Genomic DNA, 21,475 nt, shown 5'->3' on the forward strand with positions numbered 1-21,475 from the left:
ATAATAATAATAATAATAATAATAATATTTTAATCTAATTTATTATAATCACAAATATATATAAAAAAATGTTATATAAAATTTTTATTTTTATATATTTTTAATTATTTTTTCTACCGTATAAATTTACATGCTTTTAATAATAATAATAATTTTTAAAATTTTAAAATTATATTTTTATCACTAGTAAAAAAAATTGTAATTTATAAAAAACTTATATTAATATTGTTTGTTAATAACAAAAATACATGCCTTGGTCAGCCCTTTGTAATGATTGCGAATAAAATTAGTAAACAGATGCATTTTTCTACTGATATTTCTCATCTTTTTATTGTCTAATATGTCAATCTTGCAAAACAAAAGAAATTACATTTGAATTCTAATAACAATTTTTCATCGACCATTTTTTTTTTATCTTATTCACATGTACGTATGTAGACTGTACCCCATAAAATCTTTTAAAGGATATAAATATTTTTTAATTACTGTTGATGACCATTCTAAATATACATAGATATATTCTTAAAGCTAAATTTGATACTCCTCATCCAAAATTTATTTACTTTTATTAATGTTCACTATACATAAAATGAATGTGAAATCTGTAAGAACAGATAATAACTAATTATTTTGCTAGCAAAGAGGTCATTAATTACAAATCTTGTGTTGAAAAACCACAACAGAATATTGTTGTTGAAGGTTAACATTAGCATATCCTAAATGTAGCTCAAGATAATTAGCTTTTTAATTTAACCTTCCTCTACTTTATATTGAAGCTATATGGTAAAGATTGTTGTCTATCTTTTAGAAAGAACACCTTCTGTTCTACTTAAAGACATACTTTCTATAAACTTTTACATAATAAATCCCCTATATATGATCATATTCTAAATTTTTGATGCCTTGCTTATGCATCTCATATAAACACTCAACATAAATTTTCATCTAAAGTTAGAGCGTGCATATTTATAGGCTATTCTGAGCATATAAAATATAAAAGCTTACATTGCTTGACATACAAAACAATCACATATTTCATTCTCTAGATGTTATTTTTTATGAATTTATATATCCTCTCAAAGACACAATATCCAACACACCATTGATAAATGAGTTTACAAAATAAAATACAAACTAGATGGATCGATTAATCGTTATAAAGCCCACTTAGTTGCTAAGGGGTAAACAACAACCATGTATTGATTTTCTTGATACATATATTCGTGTAGCAAATTTTTTTACATTAAAATAGCTATTTACTCTTGTTGCCATTAAAAATAGCATTTACATCACATGGACATAAACAATAATACTTATATGGCTTAAAACAAGCTTCACGATAGTGGTATGCTAAACTTTGCACCACTCTAATTCAACAAGGCTTCAAATAATCTTAAAATGATCATTAATTGTTCATTCAACGAAAATAAGGAATTTTTCTAGATTTATTAATTTATTTTGATGACATTATCATTGCCATGACAATTCTAATGAACTGAACACATTTATTTCAACTCTTGATGTCCAGTTTAAACTTGAAAATCTTGACGGCCTTTGATTGTTTTATTCTAGGACTTGAAGTTGGTCCTTGCAACAAGGGCATCTCTGTTACACAATAACCATTTACCTTTCAATTGCTACAAGACTCAAGTTTCCTTAGCACAAAACATATCTCAACTTCTATGGAACCAAACACACTAAGCTTAACAATGAATTGGTGATTTGTTGCCCAACCCAACTCACTATAAAAGTTTCATTAAAAAATTGGTCAACCTCACAAATCACAATCACAAGACTAGACATCAACTATGTTGTAAATAAATTAAGCCAGTATCTTCAGTCTCCTTGCCAACCCATTTACAGGCTGCCTACAGAGTACTCAACTACCTCAAAGTCTCTCCTATACATGTTTTATTCTTATATGCTACCACTCTTACTCCCCTCCAACTAAAGGCCTTCGCTGATGCATATTGGGTGCTTGTATGGACACTCTTAGGCCAGTCTCATGGAAATTCAAGAAACAATAGACTATCTCTCAGTCCTCGGCCAAGGTAGAATACCGTGCCATGGCCAATGCCACATGCGAACTAATCACTTGACATTTCAATTATCAAAGACTTCAACATTGCCACTTGGAGATAGATTGCCACATAGTTTTAGAGAAGGTTACCAATGGTACTCTACAAATGATTCATGTCTCATACAAGACAAACCTAGCTAACATATTAACAAAACCTTTATTTCCTACTCATTTTAGTGAGATTGTATCCAAGTGGTCTAAAAAATTTTTACACTCTAACTTGAAGGGACCTATTAGAACAAGTCAGGTTGATTAGTTTGTTAGTTATTGGTTGAGTGTGTGTTCCATCTTTGTTACTCTTTATCTCCTATATATATATAAAGGCTTCTTCTTGTAACAAATCATTCCATTCAGATTAATATAAATTTCTCTAAGTTCTCTCTTCCTTCTCTCTTTAATCCTAATAAATACTGTTTTTATTTGTCAAATTTATAAGTTCAATTTAGCTCTGATCAAACTCCTCCTATAAGAGCATCTCCAGTAGTAAAATTTTAAAGGATGTTTGGTGAGGTGGACATATTATGTGACAAAATATTGAGATGCTATACTATTAGAGAAAAAAGATATCATTCCGGAAATTTGCATGGATGCTATATTGTAGAATTGATGCTATTCATTTTTTTAAAAAAAATATTGAAACTAAAAAGTTATAAATATATATTAAATAATAATGTGTGATCATAATTATAACATTTTTAAAGAGTGCTATATATTTGAGTGTTTTAAAAATAAGAGTGCTAAAAATGATGTGGAAGAAAAATAAAATAAAATATTATATTTTTAGATAATGTGTAAATTTTTAACATTCTTAAAGAATGCTATCATTGGAGTAATATAGGAACATGTGAAGTTGCAACATTTTGTTTGAGAATAATCCTGTTAATTTCAAAAATCATCTAATTCAGATTCTATATAGATATTTTCAAATACTTTAGAACTATATTATTATATTTGATCACCAAACAATAAGGGAAAAAAATCTTGTAGCTAAAATTTTTCTATACAAAACTTCATAATAGTCAACCTTTTAAATGGTGTAGGGTTACGAAGAAAAAGAATTGACAGTAGAAGTGAAATGATAGTGACAGTGATAACATTCAACATCATTATTATTTCATTATATATACATATGTAATGTAATTATCTTTTTCATTGGGTATATACATGTGCAAACTCAACACTAATTGATAGTTTTTTTTTGAATAAACTCAATGCGTATTAGTTAAATACAACATATTATTACGTGCTCGATATTCGGTGATATTTTTCAAGTGGTTAGTATAACTTAGTAATTATTTATATATTAGTACTATATAGTATTGAAAAATATATATGCGATCGATATTATCGTTTAACAATTATCAAAAAAATTATGTAAAATTTGAAAAGGTTTGTGGTTAGACCATTTATGTAAAATATATATGAGATTATAACATTTCTAATTTTATAGTCGCAACTATAAAAATATATGTGTAAATAAAATATTATGATCATTAAATTAAATTAGTAATAAATTGGTAGATTTTTTTTGAAGATAAAAAAGAATTAGCATGGTCATCACTTGGATCAATAGGAGCATTCATATATTATTATGGCTCCATAGCCATAACATAAGTTTATGCTTTTGCTTAGAACAAAAGATATAAAAAAAATATATGAGAATCCCATCTGACCATGCACAAGCCAAATTGATGTATAGAAAACCAAAGGAAAAAACCTTATCTCAGTTATTTTTTCTGTGTAGACCCACTTGTATAAGTAAACTTTAAAGAAATATTAACAGATATTTTTGGATCAATAACATAAGTATATCCATATTATAAAGTATAAGACATGCTTTTTGAGTAATTATTATTAAAAATAAAAAATCCACTTTGACATTCCAAACACTTCCTATTTGTGAAACTTTAATCAATAATTAAAAGCAAAAGTAGAACCCCAAAAAACGTTTTGGCTTAATTTGATAACGTTAATAATATAAAACGAAAAAACAAAAACAATTTATGAAAATACGTAGAAAAAAGAAAAGAAAAAAACAAGACAGAAAGAGAGCACTAAATTCTTTGTGTTTGTGTGTGTGTGTTTTGTATTAAACAAATATATGTTTATGTATAAAATATTACACATTCATATTGGCACATAATACAAAGAGGACTTGCATGAAAGACCAAGCTTATTGGCTATTGTCTTCTTACATTACACTTGTACTCATTTATCATTCTCTCTCTCTCTCTCTCTCTCTCTCTGGTACTGGAGCGTTGTACACGAAGTAAACTGTTGGTAAGTACTCTGCTCTATTCAGCTAATTTTTTTCATGTCTGAGTTCTCAAATATTAACTTCTTTTTTATTATTATTATTATTTTTATACTTGGTCTTGTTCTTCCAATATAGTTGGAGGGTCTTCTCTCAAATTTTCTTCTTCATTTTGCTTTCTGGGTTTGAGGCTTTTGTTGATTTTCTCAATTGTTTGGTTGAATCAATGAATGCTTAGTTTATATGTATGTGTGTTTTTAAACATCGTATATTCAGAACAAAATCATTCTCATAATAAAAAAATTATCTTGATATTGTTTTTTCAATAATAAGGGCAATATTGTTCTTTTCTAATCTCGTTGTCAAGATAAGTTATGTATTTTCTCTTCTTATTTTTTCTTCATAAATGGCTAAATTTTTAGTGCAAAAAAAAAGTGCTTTCTTTCCCAATATTTTGGTGTAAAACAATCCTTCATATCAACTATATATTAAATTAATAAAAAAATATATCTTCTTTTCATAACGAATGTTGTTAGATATAAAGTTATATAGTAAAATAAGGTTGGTGGATTTTCAATCTTGAAGGTGTAAGGTGTTAGATTCAACAATAATTAAGAAGAAGTGGGGGATTTGATCATTTTGGAAGTTAACTATGGCTATGCAAACCATATATTTCAAAGAACATGAAGGACTTGTCCCTAACACCATAGGCCACTTGTCCTCAATTTCATCTCTACCTTGGTGGAGTGCCTATGGATCTCAGTCAGTTTTTGGAGACTCTTGTGGTCAACTGAAACCTTTATCCATGGAAAAACCAGGCACCGGTGAACTACTCTTTTCCACCAAGCATGAAGGAAGAGCCACTGATTTTGGACCAGATAAAGGGAACACAAATCAGTTCACTATTTCCCCTGGTAAGTAAATCTCTCACTCTTTTTCTATCCCTTTTTTTGTGTGTTTGAGTGTACTTGTTTCCAATTTATCTCCCTATTCTCAAAAGATTTAGTACACAGTTATTTTTTTATGAATAGTAGTAATAACTCCCCTGCATTTTTCTGATCCCTTTTGTTAATTTTTTTCTTTATAATTGATAGTTATCAACTAGGATGAAACTTATCATTCTCTTTCCATATAATGAATGGTGAAAACAAAGATAAGCAAGTAGATAAAATTGGCTAGTAGCCAGAGACATGCTATGATGATTCTAGTTGGTGATCTTAGAAGCTCTTACTAAAACTATTTATCTTTCATCTGATATAATTAGTTTTGTTATTGCCCAAATTATTCCAAGATCTCGAATCATTGCCTGAGTTGTTCAAAGATTATTCTAACATCTTGCTGAGATAATGAGAGTTGTAACTCTTGGTAGTTGTTGTTTTAACTATATCTGCAATTAGTGAAAGTTAATTGTGCTTATAATTGTCCATCTAGCTCTAATAATTTATTTAGATAGGAATGGCCAATGTTAATGGACCTAATTGGTCACAAAAATAGGCTCCTAATATCAAGTTTTTCAAAAGTTATAACATCAGAACAAGATCAGTAGATATATAAAATAGGCTCCTAAATGTAGGACTCATTCCCTTTAATGTTGCACATTCTTAAAGCCAAAAAGCACTGATGCTAATATAACAAGGTACAAGGTCTTAACATAACTTGACAGGAATGTTAAGAGGTTAAGAGGTTGTTTGGCTTTACAGTTTAAAAACTGGTTTCTGTATTTTAAAACTGAAAACAGTTTTAAAAAACTATTAGGAGTTGTTTGGCAAAAATTTTTAAAAACTATTTTTTAAAAATCGAGTTTTAAAAAACTAGAAAACAAAAAACATCAAAATGTTGTTTTCAATTTTCAAAAACAATTTTTTTGTCTAACATATTATATTTTATATTTTGCTCGCATACTCGGATCCTAGACCCGAAACCATACCCGAACCTAAACCCTAATGGGTTAATGTCATGGTATGATGCTAAAATATTGATTTTTTTTTTCGTAAGAAAAATCTAAAACTAGTTTTTAAAAATTTGTGTAAAACACCATTAAATTTTTAAAATGACAAAAAATTGTTTTCTATTCTCACTTTTAAAAGCACAATTTTAAAAACTGAAAACTATAAACACAAGCCAAATAAGCTCTAAATTTCTGACTTTTTCTTAAAGAGCCCAAATTGTAGAAAGATAAGGATTCTGAAAATCCCTGAAAGGTGATGACAGCCTAGTTTGTTGGGTTAAGTCTACTTCATTCTCAACAATGAAGTTGAAACCAAATTTAGTTAATTATGATGTTCCATTATATTTTATTAAGGTGATTGTAAATTTTCAGGAGATGGACAAAAGTCTCAGGGAACCATTTCTTTGCAACCATCTGTGCCAGAATATCATGCTCGTTTCGAGCTGGGATTCGGTCAGCCTGTGGTATGGGATTCTAACAATACAAACTTGTTCTTTTCCCTATTCAAGAAAAAACACTTATTTCCATTCTTGCTTTTGGCATTAAACTTCAGGTTTGTGCAAAATATCCATACATGGATCAATTCTGTGGGCTCCTCTCTTATGGACATCAGCTATCGGTTGGCCTTCATCTCCTCCTAACTTGTCAATTTTGTAAAAATCCCTTTGTTCCATTGATAGTAGTTGTGTGGAACAGAAAATTCCCCTTGCTTTATAATCTTGTACATTACAAGTTAATCTCTGATGAAAATGATTTGCAATGCACCAGGGGCGTATTATGCTACCTCTGAACATCACTGCAGATGATGGACCAATCTATGTCAATGCTAAGCAATACCATGGAATCATCAGGCGTCGACAGTCTCGTGCCAAGGCAGCAGTGCTGGAGAGTAAGCCGCCTAAAGCTCGAAAGGTATGACAACTTGGATTTTGTAATTTGTCATCTCTAGCTCTTTTAAACTTTTAAGATGGAATGTAAAATATTTGACAGAGGTAAAGTCTTAATTATGTCAAACTTTAGTTCAAATGCCCTGCAACCTTAATAACATTTTGATTCTTTAGAACAAAAAAATCTGATGTCTTTGCCAATTTTGAAAGATGGTTTTCTCTTTAATGTCAATGTTGGCATTAAAAAAGATGAAAAAAGAAAGATAAGATTTGCATTTCATCTAAGCCATGTTAGAAACCTGTAAGAAATTTATGACACACCAGGATACTATATTGCATACAATTTAGAACATAGAAAATATACTTTATCACTCCAAAGAAATAACTGAGAATTAATAGAGTTAGATAGTGCAAAATTAACCTATTAAGTCTTTTTCCCTAAATTTCTAAAACAGAAGTAGATCAACGAGAACATACAAGTTAAGTTATGAGACAATATGTATTAATACAGTTAAAAAGGGTGCCTAACAATAAAATTCTAGTTGAACTGATCACTGAGCCTTCTCATTAGAGACTCCAATTAACTAAAACTCACACTTGTATTTCAACTAGACTTTATACAAATGTTAAGTCCATAAATTATAGATCACTAACTATATGGGCTAAACCGGCAAAAAACTATTTATCAGCTTATATTTTAATAAAACAATTGAAATACTAATGTAAGCTCAAAATAAAAGTCTAACATGCGTTTTTATTTTACAGCCATATATGCACGAATCTCGCCATCTCCATGCTATGCGGCGTCCAAGGGGTTGTGGTGGCCGTTTCTTGAACACAAGGATTCAGAAGAATGAGAAAGGTGCAAGTCCTGTGGCAATGAAACGCAGGAATGGACAGCAGCTGTCTAGGAGTTCCCGGTCTCAGAGCTCGGATGTTCTGCACTCAGACAGTGGAACACTAAACTCATCAAAGGAAGCAAACAACAGCAGTGGTTCAAATCTCTCAGGATCAGAGGTGACCAGTGTCTACTCCAGGGTAGAACTTGAGCACTTCCAGCTCAATCTTCTTGGCTCTCCTTTCCATTCTGTCTCGGAAATGTTGGAAACTTCTCGTGGCATCGTCATGCCAACCACATGGATTGCAGCCGCTGATCATAGCCGCTGCAACCTCAATGTTTGACAACAAGAGAAAAATGGGGTTTGATGCTGACGAAGCATACATACCCCATTTCTTGTTTGCAGCCATAATGGAAAAACCTGTTGCCAGCAGTTTCCTTGTTATGGTTTCTGCAACACAGGTTTTCGGGTCTGAGGATGGCCTCCCCACCCATTTGGCTGCTTCTGAAAACGGCAACTCATTCTTGGCTCATGTTGACTTCCACTCGGAGTTGACATAAATTACTTAGTAAACTATATACTATATAAAATAGTATAAATATTGATTTGAATAAAATGGTGACTGGTGACAAAGGCTGCGGTTTGTGATTGTGACTAAGGAAGAGAACAATATCAATGTTGTGATTGGTGTTTTGTAAGATTATGTTTTAGACTGATGTAATAATTCAAAACTTTGTGGTGTGGTGTGGTGTTGTATTATACTAATAATGTCTATGAAGTACGTTCTGTTTTATTGTGTTACTTTGAATCTTTGAACAGAGGGGCATATAATCCCCCTCAGCTTTTCTAGTTTTCATCATATATAATAGTAAAAAAATTGTCAAATAATTTACTTTATATCAATTACAGTAAAATTACATGTGATATTACCCTCAATTTATAAATCCACAATAAATCTATAATGATAAATAACCTAATGATCAGCTAAGAACACATGATCTTTCAATTTAAGAAAAGTATTAGTATGCAAAAGGGTTTATTGTATTCTAAAAATGAGGAAGAATGGGTGGGATTCCATTTACAATGATATCACTTTATTTTTTAGATTGCATTGTTAACTCGAGGTGGATCCCATAGAAAGCTCAAAAAAATTAATTTTTGCATTATTTTGTGAGGATTTGTTCTACTTCAAGAATTTGGAGGTCACGTGTTCAAATTTGGTTGATTTATTTAGGAGGAGATTATATTATTTAATTATTTTATTTTATTTGTTTTCATTTTTATATTTATTTCTATATTTTTTTAGACACTATCACATGGAAAATATAAATTGATACTTTATTTACAAAAATACTTCTATAAGGTGTGAACAAAATTTATACCTTTTTATGTGATTTTAATTACCAAAATACCTCTTACACTATCATTTACACAATCAGATGATGGTTACAGGGTGATTGCTGCGTGGTTGCGTGATAGTTGCATTAGACGAAAGTTTCAATCAGACGATAGTTGCTGGGTGGTTGGCTGAAGGTTGCTGGGTGGTTGGCCGAATGTTGCATCAGATGAAGGTTTCAATGAGACGAAATAACTGTTAGCAAAATGTTTATGCAATTGTAATGAAATATTAAAAATCAGAACAGTATTTCCACGTACGTAACTCTATCTACATGTCTTTTCATGATTTAATATGAACAAATTCACCATTAGAAATTTAGAAAATAATAAAAATACACCACGATAAACATTTTAGTATCGTATTGATGTAATTTTTTTGAATTATACTTGAATTGGATTGTTTGGGAACTCTTGTTTAATTTTTTGAGATCTGCATTTTATAGATCTAAAAATTAAACTCAGGACATTAGTTTTATGCAAATTAAACTGAATTTCCGGTTGAATTTTAATTTCTTAACAGATTTTTACACTTTTTTTCATGAATTCGAAATAGCTCCTGTTTTAACTGATTATGGTAATCTTCTCAAGTGAAGTCCCGAGAATTAATGGTGGTTCTCTTTCTAGTAAAATTTTCGTTTTGGTTGCGTTGGGTTGCTGCGTGGTTGCGTAATGATTGCCCAGGAAGCATGGATCCTGAGTTGAAAGTGTGTGTTTAAGTGGTATTTGTGTAATTTTTTTATTTGGACGGTATATTTATTTATTTAGTCAACTCAAAATATTTTTGTAGTATTATTATTTTTTTTTTTAAATTGAAAAAAACCTCCTTTTTTTATTTGGTAAAGTGAATTCATTTTGTTATAATAAGAAAAAGGGAAATAGTAATAATGGTCAGCATCACATATTAATACATTAAATTAAATAAAGAAAGAAACTAGTCTTATCCAAAGAGAGAAATAGTCGATAGCTGCTCTCTAGTCTCTCTTCTCAGTCTCCATACTCTCTTCAATGGCGGCCAACAATGCCGCTTCCTCCTCTTCTTCTCTCTGCAACAAAATTTCAAACCTCTCAATCACTCATTCTCTTCCACCAATCCCCACTCGCATATCCACCCATTATCCCAAAAACCTCACCATACCCCTTACCCTCAACACCCAATTCCCCAACTTCGCTTCCATCTCACTCCTCTCTTCCCCTCCACATTTCCGCCCATTCTCATCTGTATACGATGGCTTGGAGCTCGAAGACGACACCCCAAACTCAGATGAAGAATACCCAGAACTAGAATTTGCTCAAGTAGTAGTACACAATGAATTAAAAAGGCCCAAAGTACCAGGCTCTGGTGGCAGTGCTGGAAGACTTTATGTGGGAAGTTTGCCTTATTTTATAAATTCTACACAATTGGCTGAGGTTTTTGCTGAGGCAGGCAAAGTTATTTCTGTTGAGGTTTGAGACTTTCCTCTTCATTATTATTCAATTTTCAAAAAATTGTTATCATGGTTTTTGTATGGAGTTTTGGATTTTTATTTGATGTTTGTTTAGGTGATACATGATAAAGTTACGGATAAGAGCAGGGGATTTGGGTTTGTTACAATGGAGACCTTTGAGGAAGCTAAGGAGGCCATTCGAAAGTTCGATGGTTCTGTAAGTATTTATATATATTGGTGATCTTCATAGTGAAAGATTCTCCTATTGTTTTGTCATTCATTTGGTTAAATTTTTCCATTTTGTGTGCTAAGAAGTAAGAACCATATATCAGCAATATATGTCTTGAAAATGTTGTTTACTATGGTTTCATCTGTTGACACAGCAAGTTGCAGGCAGAACTATTAAGGTAAATTTCCCAGAAGTACCAAGAGGAGGAGAAAAGGAACTAATGGGGCCAAAGATACGGGAGCTCAACAGGAACTTTGTGGATAGTCCTCACAAAATTTATGCAGGAAATCTCGGTTGGGGTCTAACTTCTCAGGCTCTTAAAAGTGCTTTTGCTAACCAGCCAGGCGTGCTGAGCGCCAAAGTCATTTACGAGAGGGACACCGGAAGATCTCGGGGGTTCGGCTTTGTCACCTTCGAGACAGCTGAGGCTGCAGCATCTGCTTTAGATACCATGAATGGAGTGGTGAGAAATACTAAGTGATCATATTATTCAACTCTGTTCTATAGTTCTATTTTAATTCTGGTGAGACTGTTAAATTGTTTTTTCATGTATGGAAAACAGGAGGTAGAAGGACGACCGTTAAGATTAAACATAGCCACTGATAGAGGAGCTGCTCAGGCCTCTCCTCCATTACCAGAAGTTGTAATAGAAGCTGTAGATAATGATGAGCTGCTTGCTGGCATTAACTCATAGAGAATTATTCTGAAGTTATTTCCTTTTGTCCCTTTTTGATGAGTCCCCAAATCCCAGCTCGTAACTACTATTTACTAATTGGTATTTGCTAGCAAATTTTCAGGTAATAAATAAAAGCTTATTGTACTTGTTCTGTTCTTCTTGTCAGATTTGTAATTAATTGAGAAAAATTGAGAGTTTATTATTTCTAGAACTGGACTTGATTAGCAAGACAATACAAGAAGGAAGAGTATAACTCTTATGAACCCCCGAGCAATTCAGAAAGGGATTTCATTGTAATGGAGAATCTTATATTAGTATAAGGTAAAAAAAAACGGACTCATGGCATACCCCATAAGAATGATGAGTATCTTTGGCATGAAATTTTGAATTTATCAGATCTAATAATTATTAACTGGCTATGGATTGTGCCCAGATGAAAGAAGAGCATCTGCTGCAGAATCAAGATCCTGGGGGAAGAAAACCCTGCAGAACAACATGATCTCACACTTTAAACTGAATTAAAAGAAAACTGCTTTGATAATGATTCTGGCAAATAATGAAATTTTAGATAATGGTATAATTGGGTTGAAGGGCTTAGGAAGGATCACAGGGATTATAATACAATCAACAATTATAAACTTATGGAGAATATGCATTTGGTGGCTTTGTGATATGAATTCAAGGTGCTCCAGAAAAGTTAAACAAAAATACCTGCAAGTATTGTGGTATATTGTCCTGCTCAGCTGCTCTATGTCACTAATACCTTTACAACCGGCAACAACCTCAAGAACTTGCCTGGAAACAATAGTTATTGCGAGTATAGGAAGAAGTGAATAAATAAAGTGAGTGTAATGATAGTGATTCAAACAGACATCTTAGGAAATCCATAATCCAATTTTACTAAAATTTAAAAGATTCATTGCCACCAAATAACCATGTAACATATCAGCACAGAAGAGCTACACATTGTACACAACTGTTTCTTACCGCACTAAACAGGGTTCATTACGGCCTTTAACAAGGCTTTCTCCATCATACTTCTCTTTCTTTTTAGAAGGCCAAACAGACTTGACAAAAGTATTTCCAGCATGAGTACTCCTAATATCACAATATGGAGAATCTGTCTCAATCATTAGTTTCTCTATTGGAATGTCCCTCACAACATCAAGGTTTTCTTTTGTTTTAAGAGAACAACCATTTACACCTGTTTCATACCAGAAGGGCAAATGAGAAAAAGTGATATATTCATGACGACCATCTGGGACCTTAAACAGGGTATTGAATGTGTAATTATATGAGAGAATACTCCAATGTGTACCTATATACATATTTTTAAAGGAAAGAAGTTTGTCTCTGTCTTCTGCACTGTCAGTAAATGAATGGGTGACCCCAGAAGTGAACCTACAGAAGAGCAACAACCATAAAAAAAAAAAAACCATAAACACCATATTTGCAATTGCCATTACAAAAAGTAAAAAAAATGTTTGCATAAATCTATCAGGAAATTCAAATAATAAGTAAAATTTGAAGCAACTACCTAGCTTTTCATATTTACTTGCAAGAAGGAAAATTAAGAGAAAAACAAAGCTCTCAGATTTACTAGTAACAAACTAGATTTAGTCCATATTTAGATTTTATAAACCAATGTATTCAGCAATCTCACCTGTCCTTATTTCTCTCCACAATTTTACAGAAATCATCAGCAGCCGCACGCATATGAAGAAACATGGGTAGCTTTGTGGCATGTGCCAATTCAAACTGCTTCTCAAAATACCTTAGTTTTCCCCAAACAGACAAATAAGAATCAATGAGTAACAGAATGAAACAAAACCATGGAATATGCATATAAGCAACTGAGAACGCATGAGTTCTTATACATGACAAACCAACTTACTTCTTTTGAACCTCTGCAGGGCAAAAGAAAAGCCTATCATAGTCTAGTCCACATTCACCAATTGCAACCACCTTATTCACAAATTTCAAAAGACACCAGAAACATAGATAAAAATCCATTACAATATATTGTGGACAATGTCCCACATAGAATAAATGGTAGAGAATTAAGCCATATATAAGAACATGGGCTACTCCACTCATTGCCAATTGGTTTTGAATTGGAACCCCATGATTCCCAACATGGTATCAGAGCCATATTCCTTGCGGGCAAGTGATCATATCCGATCTGCACCTATACACCATGTCCACTCTGATACGGTTCAAGATTGATGAGCGAGTTGGAACTCCATGATTCCCAACACACTATAACCATATCTCCATAACAGAATATAAACTAGTAAAAGTTCTCAACGCATTTGATTCCTTTTAAGTTACGAAGAGACAGATTTATCATGTAGTCCATACCTTCCCTTTTTCTATGCCCTCTTGAGCTAATGACAAAAGAGCCTGAAAATGCTTTTCCGGGTCTCCACTCTCCTCAAACTCCTGACCAAAATTACAAAACAAGCAATGCTCAAACATAACAATAACTCAACCCTAACCAACACTGACTTTTGTTTAAACCTTTTCCAAAAACCTGAGATAAGAAAGAACAACCTTGCATCTAGTGGGATGCACTCCAACCGTACAAAAAAGTCTTCCTGCAACAACCCATGAAAACCCTTTTAAGTTATTTCAGCTCAACAAAAACTGTGGTTGTGGTGGTGATTGATGATAGACATTGTATGTGAGTTTCAAGGAAAAAGGACATGGCAACTGAAAAAACCATCAGTTTCAGCAATGGCAAGAGCTTCCCTTGATTCCTCAAGCGAACCACCAGTAACCTGAATCCATAAATCACGAAATCCCAACTTAATTAAGCTTTTTATTAAGCCAATTAAGCATGGAAAAGCTATAAATAAATAGAGAAATACAATTATGCGGTCAACGCCAGCAGTCCAAGCTCTGCCCAAAACCGTGGCTATATCCGCAACATGGCACTGTTTGCCATTATACATTCCTTTAAACATTCCATCTGTTGGGCATTCATGGAAATCGAATTTCAGAAGTATTAAAATAAAAAAACAAAAAAAGGACAAACTTTGTCGAAATAAATAATCTAAAAGGTGTTCGATGAAATGCCTGACCTGTGAAATTGGCTGCTATATCTGAGCGTTCAGAAAATGTGTGAGAGAGCGAATATCAAAATCACAGAGAAGGAGCGAAGTATGAGTATGGATTCAATAATGAATTAACGAAATAATAATAATGAGTAAGGAAAGAGTTTCTTGCCTATCATCCGTACGGTCGCCATGTTCGAATTGGAGCTCAAAGAGATGAGAGTGAAGAACACTGTTGTCTTAATCTGCAATTTGAACATAATAAGGAATGATCTTCATGACATGGGTCCAATCCAAAAAGTTGGGCTGTTTAACGTCGCAGGAGTTTTTGAGAAATCTATTACAAAAATGACATTTTTATGATTATTTCTTTGGCTAATTATAATTTTGGCTAATTAGTAATTTTTCTCCCCGAACTTTGACATGTACTAAATCGTGCCCCTGAACTTTTTTGGCCGTTAAAAATTCCCCTCGAACTATTGAGATTGTTAAATTTAAGGACTTTTATCTAATTTTAGTAAAAAAATTGTAACATGGATGAAAGTTCATGGGACGTGATTTAGTACATATCAAAGTTTGAGGGGCGTGATTTGAAAGATATCAAAGTTTGGGGAGCATGGTTTAGTACATAAACAATCACTGAACAGTAAAATTGAATGAAAATAGACAAAAGTCCTTAAACTTAACAATCTCAATAGTTCGAGGGGAATTTCTAACGGCCAAAAAATTTCAGGGGGCACGATTTAGTACATGTCAAAGTTCGGGGGAAAAAATTGCTAATTAGCCTATAATTTTTATCCTGAAATTTGACATGTATCTAATCACGCCCCCTTAACTTTTAATGTCGTTAAAAATGGTCCTTAAACTATTGAAATTGTTGGATTTAAGGACTTTTGTCTAATTTCATTCAATTTTACTATTTTAATGATTGTTTATGTACTAAACCATACTCCCCAGACTTTGATATATACCAAATTATACTCCTCGAACTTTGACATGCACTAAATTATGCCTCCTGAACTTTCATCCATGTTAGATTTTTTTACTAAAATTGGACAAAAATCCTTAAATCTAACAATCTCAATAGTTCAGGGGGCATTTTCAACGACTTTAAAAGTTCAGGTGGCATGATTAGATACATGTCAAAGTTCGGCAAAAATCTTAATTAGCATTTTCATAAATGTATGTTTTTATGTCATTTTTACGATTCCAACAGTTTTCTCATCTCGCATAAGGGGCAGAGTCTATACCATCTACAACCAACATTTTCAGTTCCTCAAGGTATAGGAATAGGATGTACTTGAATTGTTTTTTGTTTTTTTTTTTTTTGGAAGGGGAATTGTTCATTGTGAACATATATTAGTTATGTTATATAAATTGTGGTGAATTAGATCACCCTAAACTCTACTGTTATGTTATGGCTATAACAGTGTTGAAGAAATTGAAGAAACAAAACAAGAATGAACACAAACTATAAAACTAGAAATGGAACAAGTAATAAAGAGCATAACTCAATTTGAATGGCCAAAAGAAAATGTATTTATTCATCTCTTGATCGGCAATACAAACTAGAGTTTTCAAGCATTTAGATTTAAAGTATATTTCTCTCATTATTACAATTTTTTAAAATATTAAATTGGTTTTTTTTAAAAAAATATATTAGTGGTTGGTTTGGGCGGGTTAACCAGACCAACCCATTGGACTTACATCACAATTACTCTTTTTTTCTTTATTTGAGCGGGTTGCACTTATATTTTGTAACTCACTATTTACATTGGGTAGAAAAATATAGTATATATAAACTGACAAACCGGCTGACGTACACCCTTACGTGGAGTCTCTCATGCCAAACTTATGCAACATCTTCTGTAAATAACCTATCTACGGTGATTGTGTTTGGTTTAAGCCTTCTAATTTCAATGTGGAAGGTTGTCCTCACATTTATTTGGTCAACTTCTAAATTCGGTCTCGCTGCCTTTGTCATCATAGCTCTTATAGAGGCTTGTTTGACCATGGGGAGAAAATTTCATTGAATCCCCACCTTCCTTCTGTGTGAGTACTTTATCAACTAATCTTTCCTTGTATTTAGTGTTTTCAGCTCAAGGTATGCCTTCATTCTTCTTGAATTTTTATTTACAGCCTACCAACTTTTACTTTTCTGATTTCTCAACTGGCACTTAAGTCTTATTATACTATAAAGATATCATTTCTTCTTTTATTGCTTGTAACCATGTTGTACAATCTTTACTTCTAACATCTTCTTGATATCTAATTGGCTCTAAGCTATCAACTTATTCAGCAACAGTCAGTGCATAAGCAATAAAATCAGCATAACCAAACTTGTTTGGTAGCTTGCTTTCTCTCATTTCTTTATCTTTGGCTAGTTGGTAGCTTCTAAGGTCATCTTGATTCCCTTTTTCCTCAACCACCTCTTCATGTTCATCTTGTTGACCAAAAGTCATTCACTCACTTATTTTGATGATAAACAAATATTTGATTATTACTTGTTATTGATTTTTTCTTGATCATTTTGCAAGCAAGTTCACAAAGTATCAATATTTACTCGGTAAAGTCAAACATAATCAAAGAAATAGATTCAACAAGTATAACTAACAAGTATTTCGTACTTCATAAGTGCAAAATTTTTATCAAGAGATCAAGAATTCAAGACCTTATCCAAAAGAGGACTTCAAAAGCTCAAAGTCAAAAGTCAACTCTCGGAGAAAAATCAACTTTGAATCAAAACATGCAAATCAAGCTAGGAATCTCAAATACATTAAGAGTACACACAATCAAGTGGTATAAGTTTACTTTAGTCTTGTTAAAGTGATTTGTATAGAACACTAGTGTTTTTAAGTTTAAAAGTTTGGCTCACTAACTTGAGCGACAAGTTATTTCACAAAAATGATATCTAAATTTTCTTAATTGATTTTAAGATTACATATTATTTAACTAAGAGAACGTTGGAATTTTTAAAATCGGATAAATAAGTAAAAAAGTTATGTACGTTTTAGTTCAAAAAAATGAACCTTTTGCCCATGTTAGCCATCCGAAATTTCGGTTCCCATCCAGAATATCCCAACTAGATTTTCGGTTGTAACCAATCCAAAATTTTGAATCACAGCAAAATTGGCCTAAAAAAATGTGCTAACGGCTATAAACGGCTAGTTTTTATTCCTACACTATATAAATTCATTTTTCACTCAAAAATTAAGGTTGGTTGAGCTTCTATTCATTATATAACATCATTCTAAGTGTTCTAAGCTAAAGAATTATCATCTTTTCATAAACACACCAACCACACACACTTGAGCCAAACTTGTTCTTATCTTCTCTAGTGTGCTTGCAATTCTCTCTAGGACTTCACATTATTTTTCATCTTATTAGAGAGAGTTTTCTCTGTATTTTAAAAGTACATATTCATTGTATTGAGAGGTGAGATTGTCATCGATAGAATAATAATTCGGTTGTAGGTGAGGTTGGCACCGATTTTCGTAAGCAACCTGAAAAAAAGTGAGATTGCCACTACAACAATCCGAGAGTGAGATTGGCACTTCAACAATCCAAAGAGGTTGATAGTTCTTTGGAAAAACTATTGGTTGAGGTGAAGTTAGCACCGGTGGAAAAACAACTCGGTTGGTGAGATTGGCACTTCAACAATTCGGTGAGGTTGATAGTCCTTGGAGGAAAACTATTGTGAGAGATTTAGGAAAAACTTTAGTGAAAAATTCCTCGGTTGTAAGGGTTAGTCAAGCCCATTAACTTGGCTCGATAGTTAAACTCAAAGTTAGGTCATAGCTTTGAAGACCAAGTACGTAGGTGGCTTAGTTCTACCGAACCTTGTAAAAATTGAGACTTTACAATTTCTATTCCTAAACTCTTTACATTTCTAGTTTGTTATTTTTTTATACTTGTGATTATCTTTATTATTGCATTAAACTTGAATATTTACATGACATTAGCTTAAATTTCTAATTCATCCCCCCTCTTTGAAATATATCTTGGGCTAACACATAAAATCAGATGGCTGGTCTTTTCGCACATTGTCTTTTTGAACATTTTGTTTCAACACCTAAAATAGCTTTGTTTTTCATTGCCATTTCTTGTTTCTTGAATACAATATTTCTACTGATTAAGTACTTTCTATAACCAGATTCAAGACACCATAGTTTTGCAGTCCTTGTGTAATGACTGCATAATTAGATATAAAAAATTAGTAATTAATTAGTATATTATAGTAAATTATGAAATAATATGTGCAAATTAGACATAAGACCTATTATTAGAAAATAGGTGAATATGATATTATTTTTTAATTATGGAGATTTTATTAAATTATGTGTGTCATATATATAATATGAAATTTATTATATTTATGTTTGGCAAAAGTGGGAATTCGACAAATTGGCAAAAATATCACAATGGTATAAATTAGTGTTTTAAAGGTATTGATTTTATTTTTTTTTTATGAAAAGTTAGAAATAAGGTATTGTGTGATTTAATATAGAAATGACCATTATGTCCTTGTAATAAATTTTTTAGCCATAGTTTAATGTAAGGGGAAATTTAGTAATTTTCAATTTTATTGATAGCGTACAACAAATAGTTACTCCTGAAATGAACTTTAACCTCTAAGAACCAGTTTCGGAAGAAGAAGTGAAGAATGCAGTGTTTCAAATGCACCCGGATAAAAGTCCCGGGCCTGGTGGTATGTCACCAGCTTTCTGTCAAAAATGTTGGACTATTGTTGGCTCTAATGTGGTGAGTATGGTTCAGCGTTTTTTCTCCACTGGTGATTTTGAGGATAAATGTAATGAAGCTAACATGGTCTTAATCCCAAAAAAGAAGCAACCAAATTGTATGGCGGACCTCAGACCAATTGCGTTATGTAATGTTTTGTATAAAGTAATCACAAAGGTTATGTCAAACAGAATGAAATTGCTCATGGACAAAATTGTTGCAGAGACTCAGAGTGCCTTTATTCCTAGATGGTTAATCACAGATAACATAATGGTGTCCTTGGGTCAACAAGTGATGAGAAGGTTTTCAAATTTGTTAATCTCATGACAAGTGAGTTTGAAATGAGTCTTATAGGGGATCTTAATTTTTTTTTGGGGGGGTTACAAATTAAATAAACTGATCAGGGTATTTTCATCTCATAATCTAAATACATAAAAAAAATTCTTGACAAGTTTGGGTTAGATAAAACTAAGTATGCCCCTACACCCGTGAGTTTGTCAACTAAGCTTAGTAAAGATGAGTCTGGAGAACTTGTAGATCCAACCTTGTATAGTGGTATGATTGGAAGTCTATTGTATCTCACAACTAGTCGTCCTGATATATGTTTTAATGTTGGGCTGTGTGCTAGATATCAGGCCTCTCCCAAACAGTCCCATCTCACTGCAGTAAAATTCATTTTCAAATATTTATCTGGAACTGTTGAGTTTGTTTTGTGGTATTCAAGAGATACTAATATGTCTCTTGTGGGGTACAATGATTCTGACTAGGCTGGCAGCCTGGATGATAGGAAGAGTACTTCTGGAGGTTGTTTCTACATTGGAAATAATATTGTGTCCTGGTTAAGCAAGAAACATAACTCCATATCTTTGTCTACTGCTGAGGTAGAATATATAGCAGTAGGAAGCTATTGCACTCATCTAATTTGGCTGAACAAAATGCTTACAGACTATGGCTTTCCTCAAGAGTCTCTTTCCCTTTTCTGTGATAGCACAAGTGCCATTAACATGTCAAAATATCCAGTGAACTATTCTTGAACCAAACACATTGATATACGGTATCATTTCATCAGACAATCGGTTGAGTCCAAACTTTCAACTATTTCTCATGTTTCCACTAATGCTTAACTGGCTGATCTTTTTACTAAGGCTTTAGATGCACACTCCTTTACTCATCTTAGAAAATGTATTAGTGTCTACACCATCTAATCTGCCACAGTTGCATCTGTTTCTCATTTTTTTACAGTCTACTCTTTTCATAAAAATTTGTGTTCTTCTCTTTTTGTCTTCTGTAGTGTCTTCATTTGATCAGGACCAAGGGTTGTCCCAGTTAAAAAGGCTACCCTCCTTAAATGCAATGGAAAGAGTTTCTTTTGTAACACTGAATGTCTATGAGGAGTTTGCTCCTTCTCTAGATATTCTTTGGAAAAAATTCATAAGGAGACAGCTCATCTTTAGGAGGAGTGAAAGCCATGATTGGTTGGCAAAACTCATTGAATTTATTTTTGCAAAAGAGGTAGCTACTGTTATATTTAAAAAAAATAAAAAAAACAAAAAAATAGTAAATAATTTTTTTTCTTTATTGAGTAAGTATGTTGTCCATATTGGTTCTGGGGGGCTCACATGAGGTCACTTGAACACACTTATGGCATCTTTTGTGTTCAGATCATCTAGGGCATCATTTTTTTTATGAGAATTCACTCATTTTTTATGTTCAAGAGAAGATTTTTTTTATGAGGTTTAGGTGTGGTTGGTCCATTTTTTTCTTTTAATCTTTGGTCATTCTTTTTCGAGATTGAGTAATTTTTGGTTTTCATAATCTTGTTTCAAAAAGTTTTAGGCTTCTACCTTGTTTGATTTTTTTACCATGTCTTCATGATTGGGTCATGTGTTGTATGATTTTTTTTTTATGTTAATGGGCCTTATACTAGGCCCAGGAAATTAATAG

At 32.4% G+C, this 21,475-nt stretch overlaps 3 protein-coding genes across 3 annotated transcripts; 2 read left to right on the forward strand and 1 right to left on the reverse strand.

Annotated features, from left to right (window-relative positions):
• Positions 1-4,220: 4,220 nt before the first annotated feature.
• Positions 4,221-8,801, forward strand: LOC115698657 (nuclear transcription factor Y subunit A-10). The gene is made up of 6 exons (XM_030625787.2): positions 4,221-4,360; positions 4,920-5,248; positions 6,655-6,746; positions 6,836-6,901; positions 7,051-7,194; positions 7,935-8,801. The coding sequence occupies exons 2-6, from the start codon at positions 4,987-4,989 to the stop codon at positions 8,349-8,351; spliced, it is 981 nt and encodes a 326-aa protein (XP_030481647.2). The 5' UTR covers positions 4,221-4,360; positions 4,920-4,986; the 3' UTR covers positions 8,352-8,801.
• Positions 8,802-10,142: 1,341 nt separating this feature from the next.
• On the forward strand, positions 10,143-12,087 carry LOC115700450 (33 kDa ribonucleoprotein, chloroplastic). Its single transcript, XM_030627988.2, has 4 exons — positions 10,143-10,849; positions 10,946-11,047; positions 11,214-11,522; positions 11,622-12,087. The coding sequence occupies exons 1-4, from the start codon at positions 10,412-10,414 to the stop codon at positions 11,751-11,753; spliced, it is 981 nt and encodes a 326-aa protein (XP_030483848.1). The 5' UTR covers positions 10,143-10,411; the 3' UTR covers positions 11,754-12,087.
• LOC115700449 (uncharacterized) lies at positions 11,881-15,115 on the reverse strand. The gene is made up of 12 exons (XM_030627987.2): positions 14,964-15,115; positions 14,819-14,839; positions 14,606-14,706; positions 14,458-14,515; positions 14,289-14,332; positions 14,097-14,177; positions 13,630-13,700; positions 13,399-13,509; positions 13,054-13,136; positions 12,723-12,939; positions 12,447-12,530; positions 11,881-12,218 (listed from the first exon to the last, which is right to left on the reverse strand). Exons 1-12 carry the CDS (start codon positions 15,049-15,051, stop codon positions 12,152-12,154), a joined length of 1,026 nt encoding a protein of 341 aa, XP_030483847.2. The 5' UTR covers positions 15,052-15,115; the 3' UTR covers positions 11,881-12,151.
• Positions 15,116-21,475: the final 6,360 nt, after the last annotated feature.

The sequence above is a fragment of the Cannabis sativa genome, chromosome 8, assembly GCF_029168945.1.
Source record: "Cannabis sativa cultivar Pink pepper isolate KNU-18-1 chromosome 8, ASM2916894v1, whole genome shotgun sequence".
NCBI lineage: Eukaryota > Viridiplantae > Streptophyta > Magnoliopsida > Rosales > Cannabaceae > Cannabis > Cannabis sativa.

Coding starts and splice junctions, on each gene's coding strand:
- LOC115700449 (XM_030627987.2), bottom strand. CDS start 15,051: ATGTTCAAATTGCAGATTAAGACAACAGTGTTCTTCACTCTCATCTCT. Junction 14,333..14,457: donor TGCCATTGCTGAAACTGATG/GTTTTTTCAGTT, acceptor GGGTTGTTGCAG/GAAGACTTTTTTGTACGGTT. Junction 12,219..12,446: donor ATATACCACAATACTTGCAG/GTATTTTTGTTT, acceptor GTTGTTCTGCAG/GGTTTTCTTCCCCCAGGATC.
- LOC115698657 (XM_030625787.2), top strand. CDS start 4,987: ATGGCTATGCAAACCATATATTTCAAAGAACATGAAGGACTTGTCCCT. Junction 5,249..6,654: donor TCAGTTCACTATTTCCCCTG/GTAAGTAAATCT, acceptor GTAAATTTTCAG/GAGATGGACAAAAGTCTCAG. Junction 6,747..6,835: donor TGGGATTCGGTCAGCCTGTG/GTATGGGATTCT, acceptor ATTAAACTTCAG/GTTTGTGCAAAATATCCATA.
- LOC115700450 (XM_030627988.2), top strand. CDS start 10,412: ATGGCGGCCAACAATGCCGCTTCCTCCTCTTCTTCTCTCTGCAACAAA. Junction 10,850..10,945: donor GCAAAGTTATTTCTGTTGAG/GTTTGAGACTTT, acceptor ATGTTTGTTTAG/GTGATACATGATAAAGTTAC. Junction 11,523..11,621: donor TAGATACCATGAATGGAGTG/GTGAGAAATACT, acceptor TATGGAAAACAG/GAGGTAGAAGGACGACCGTT.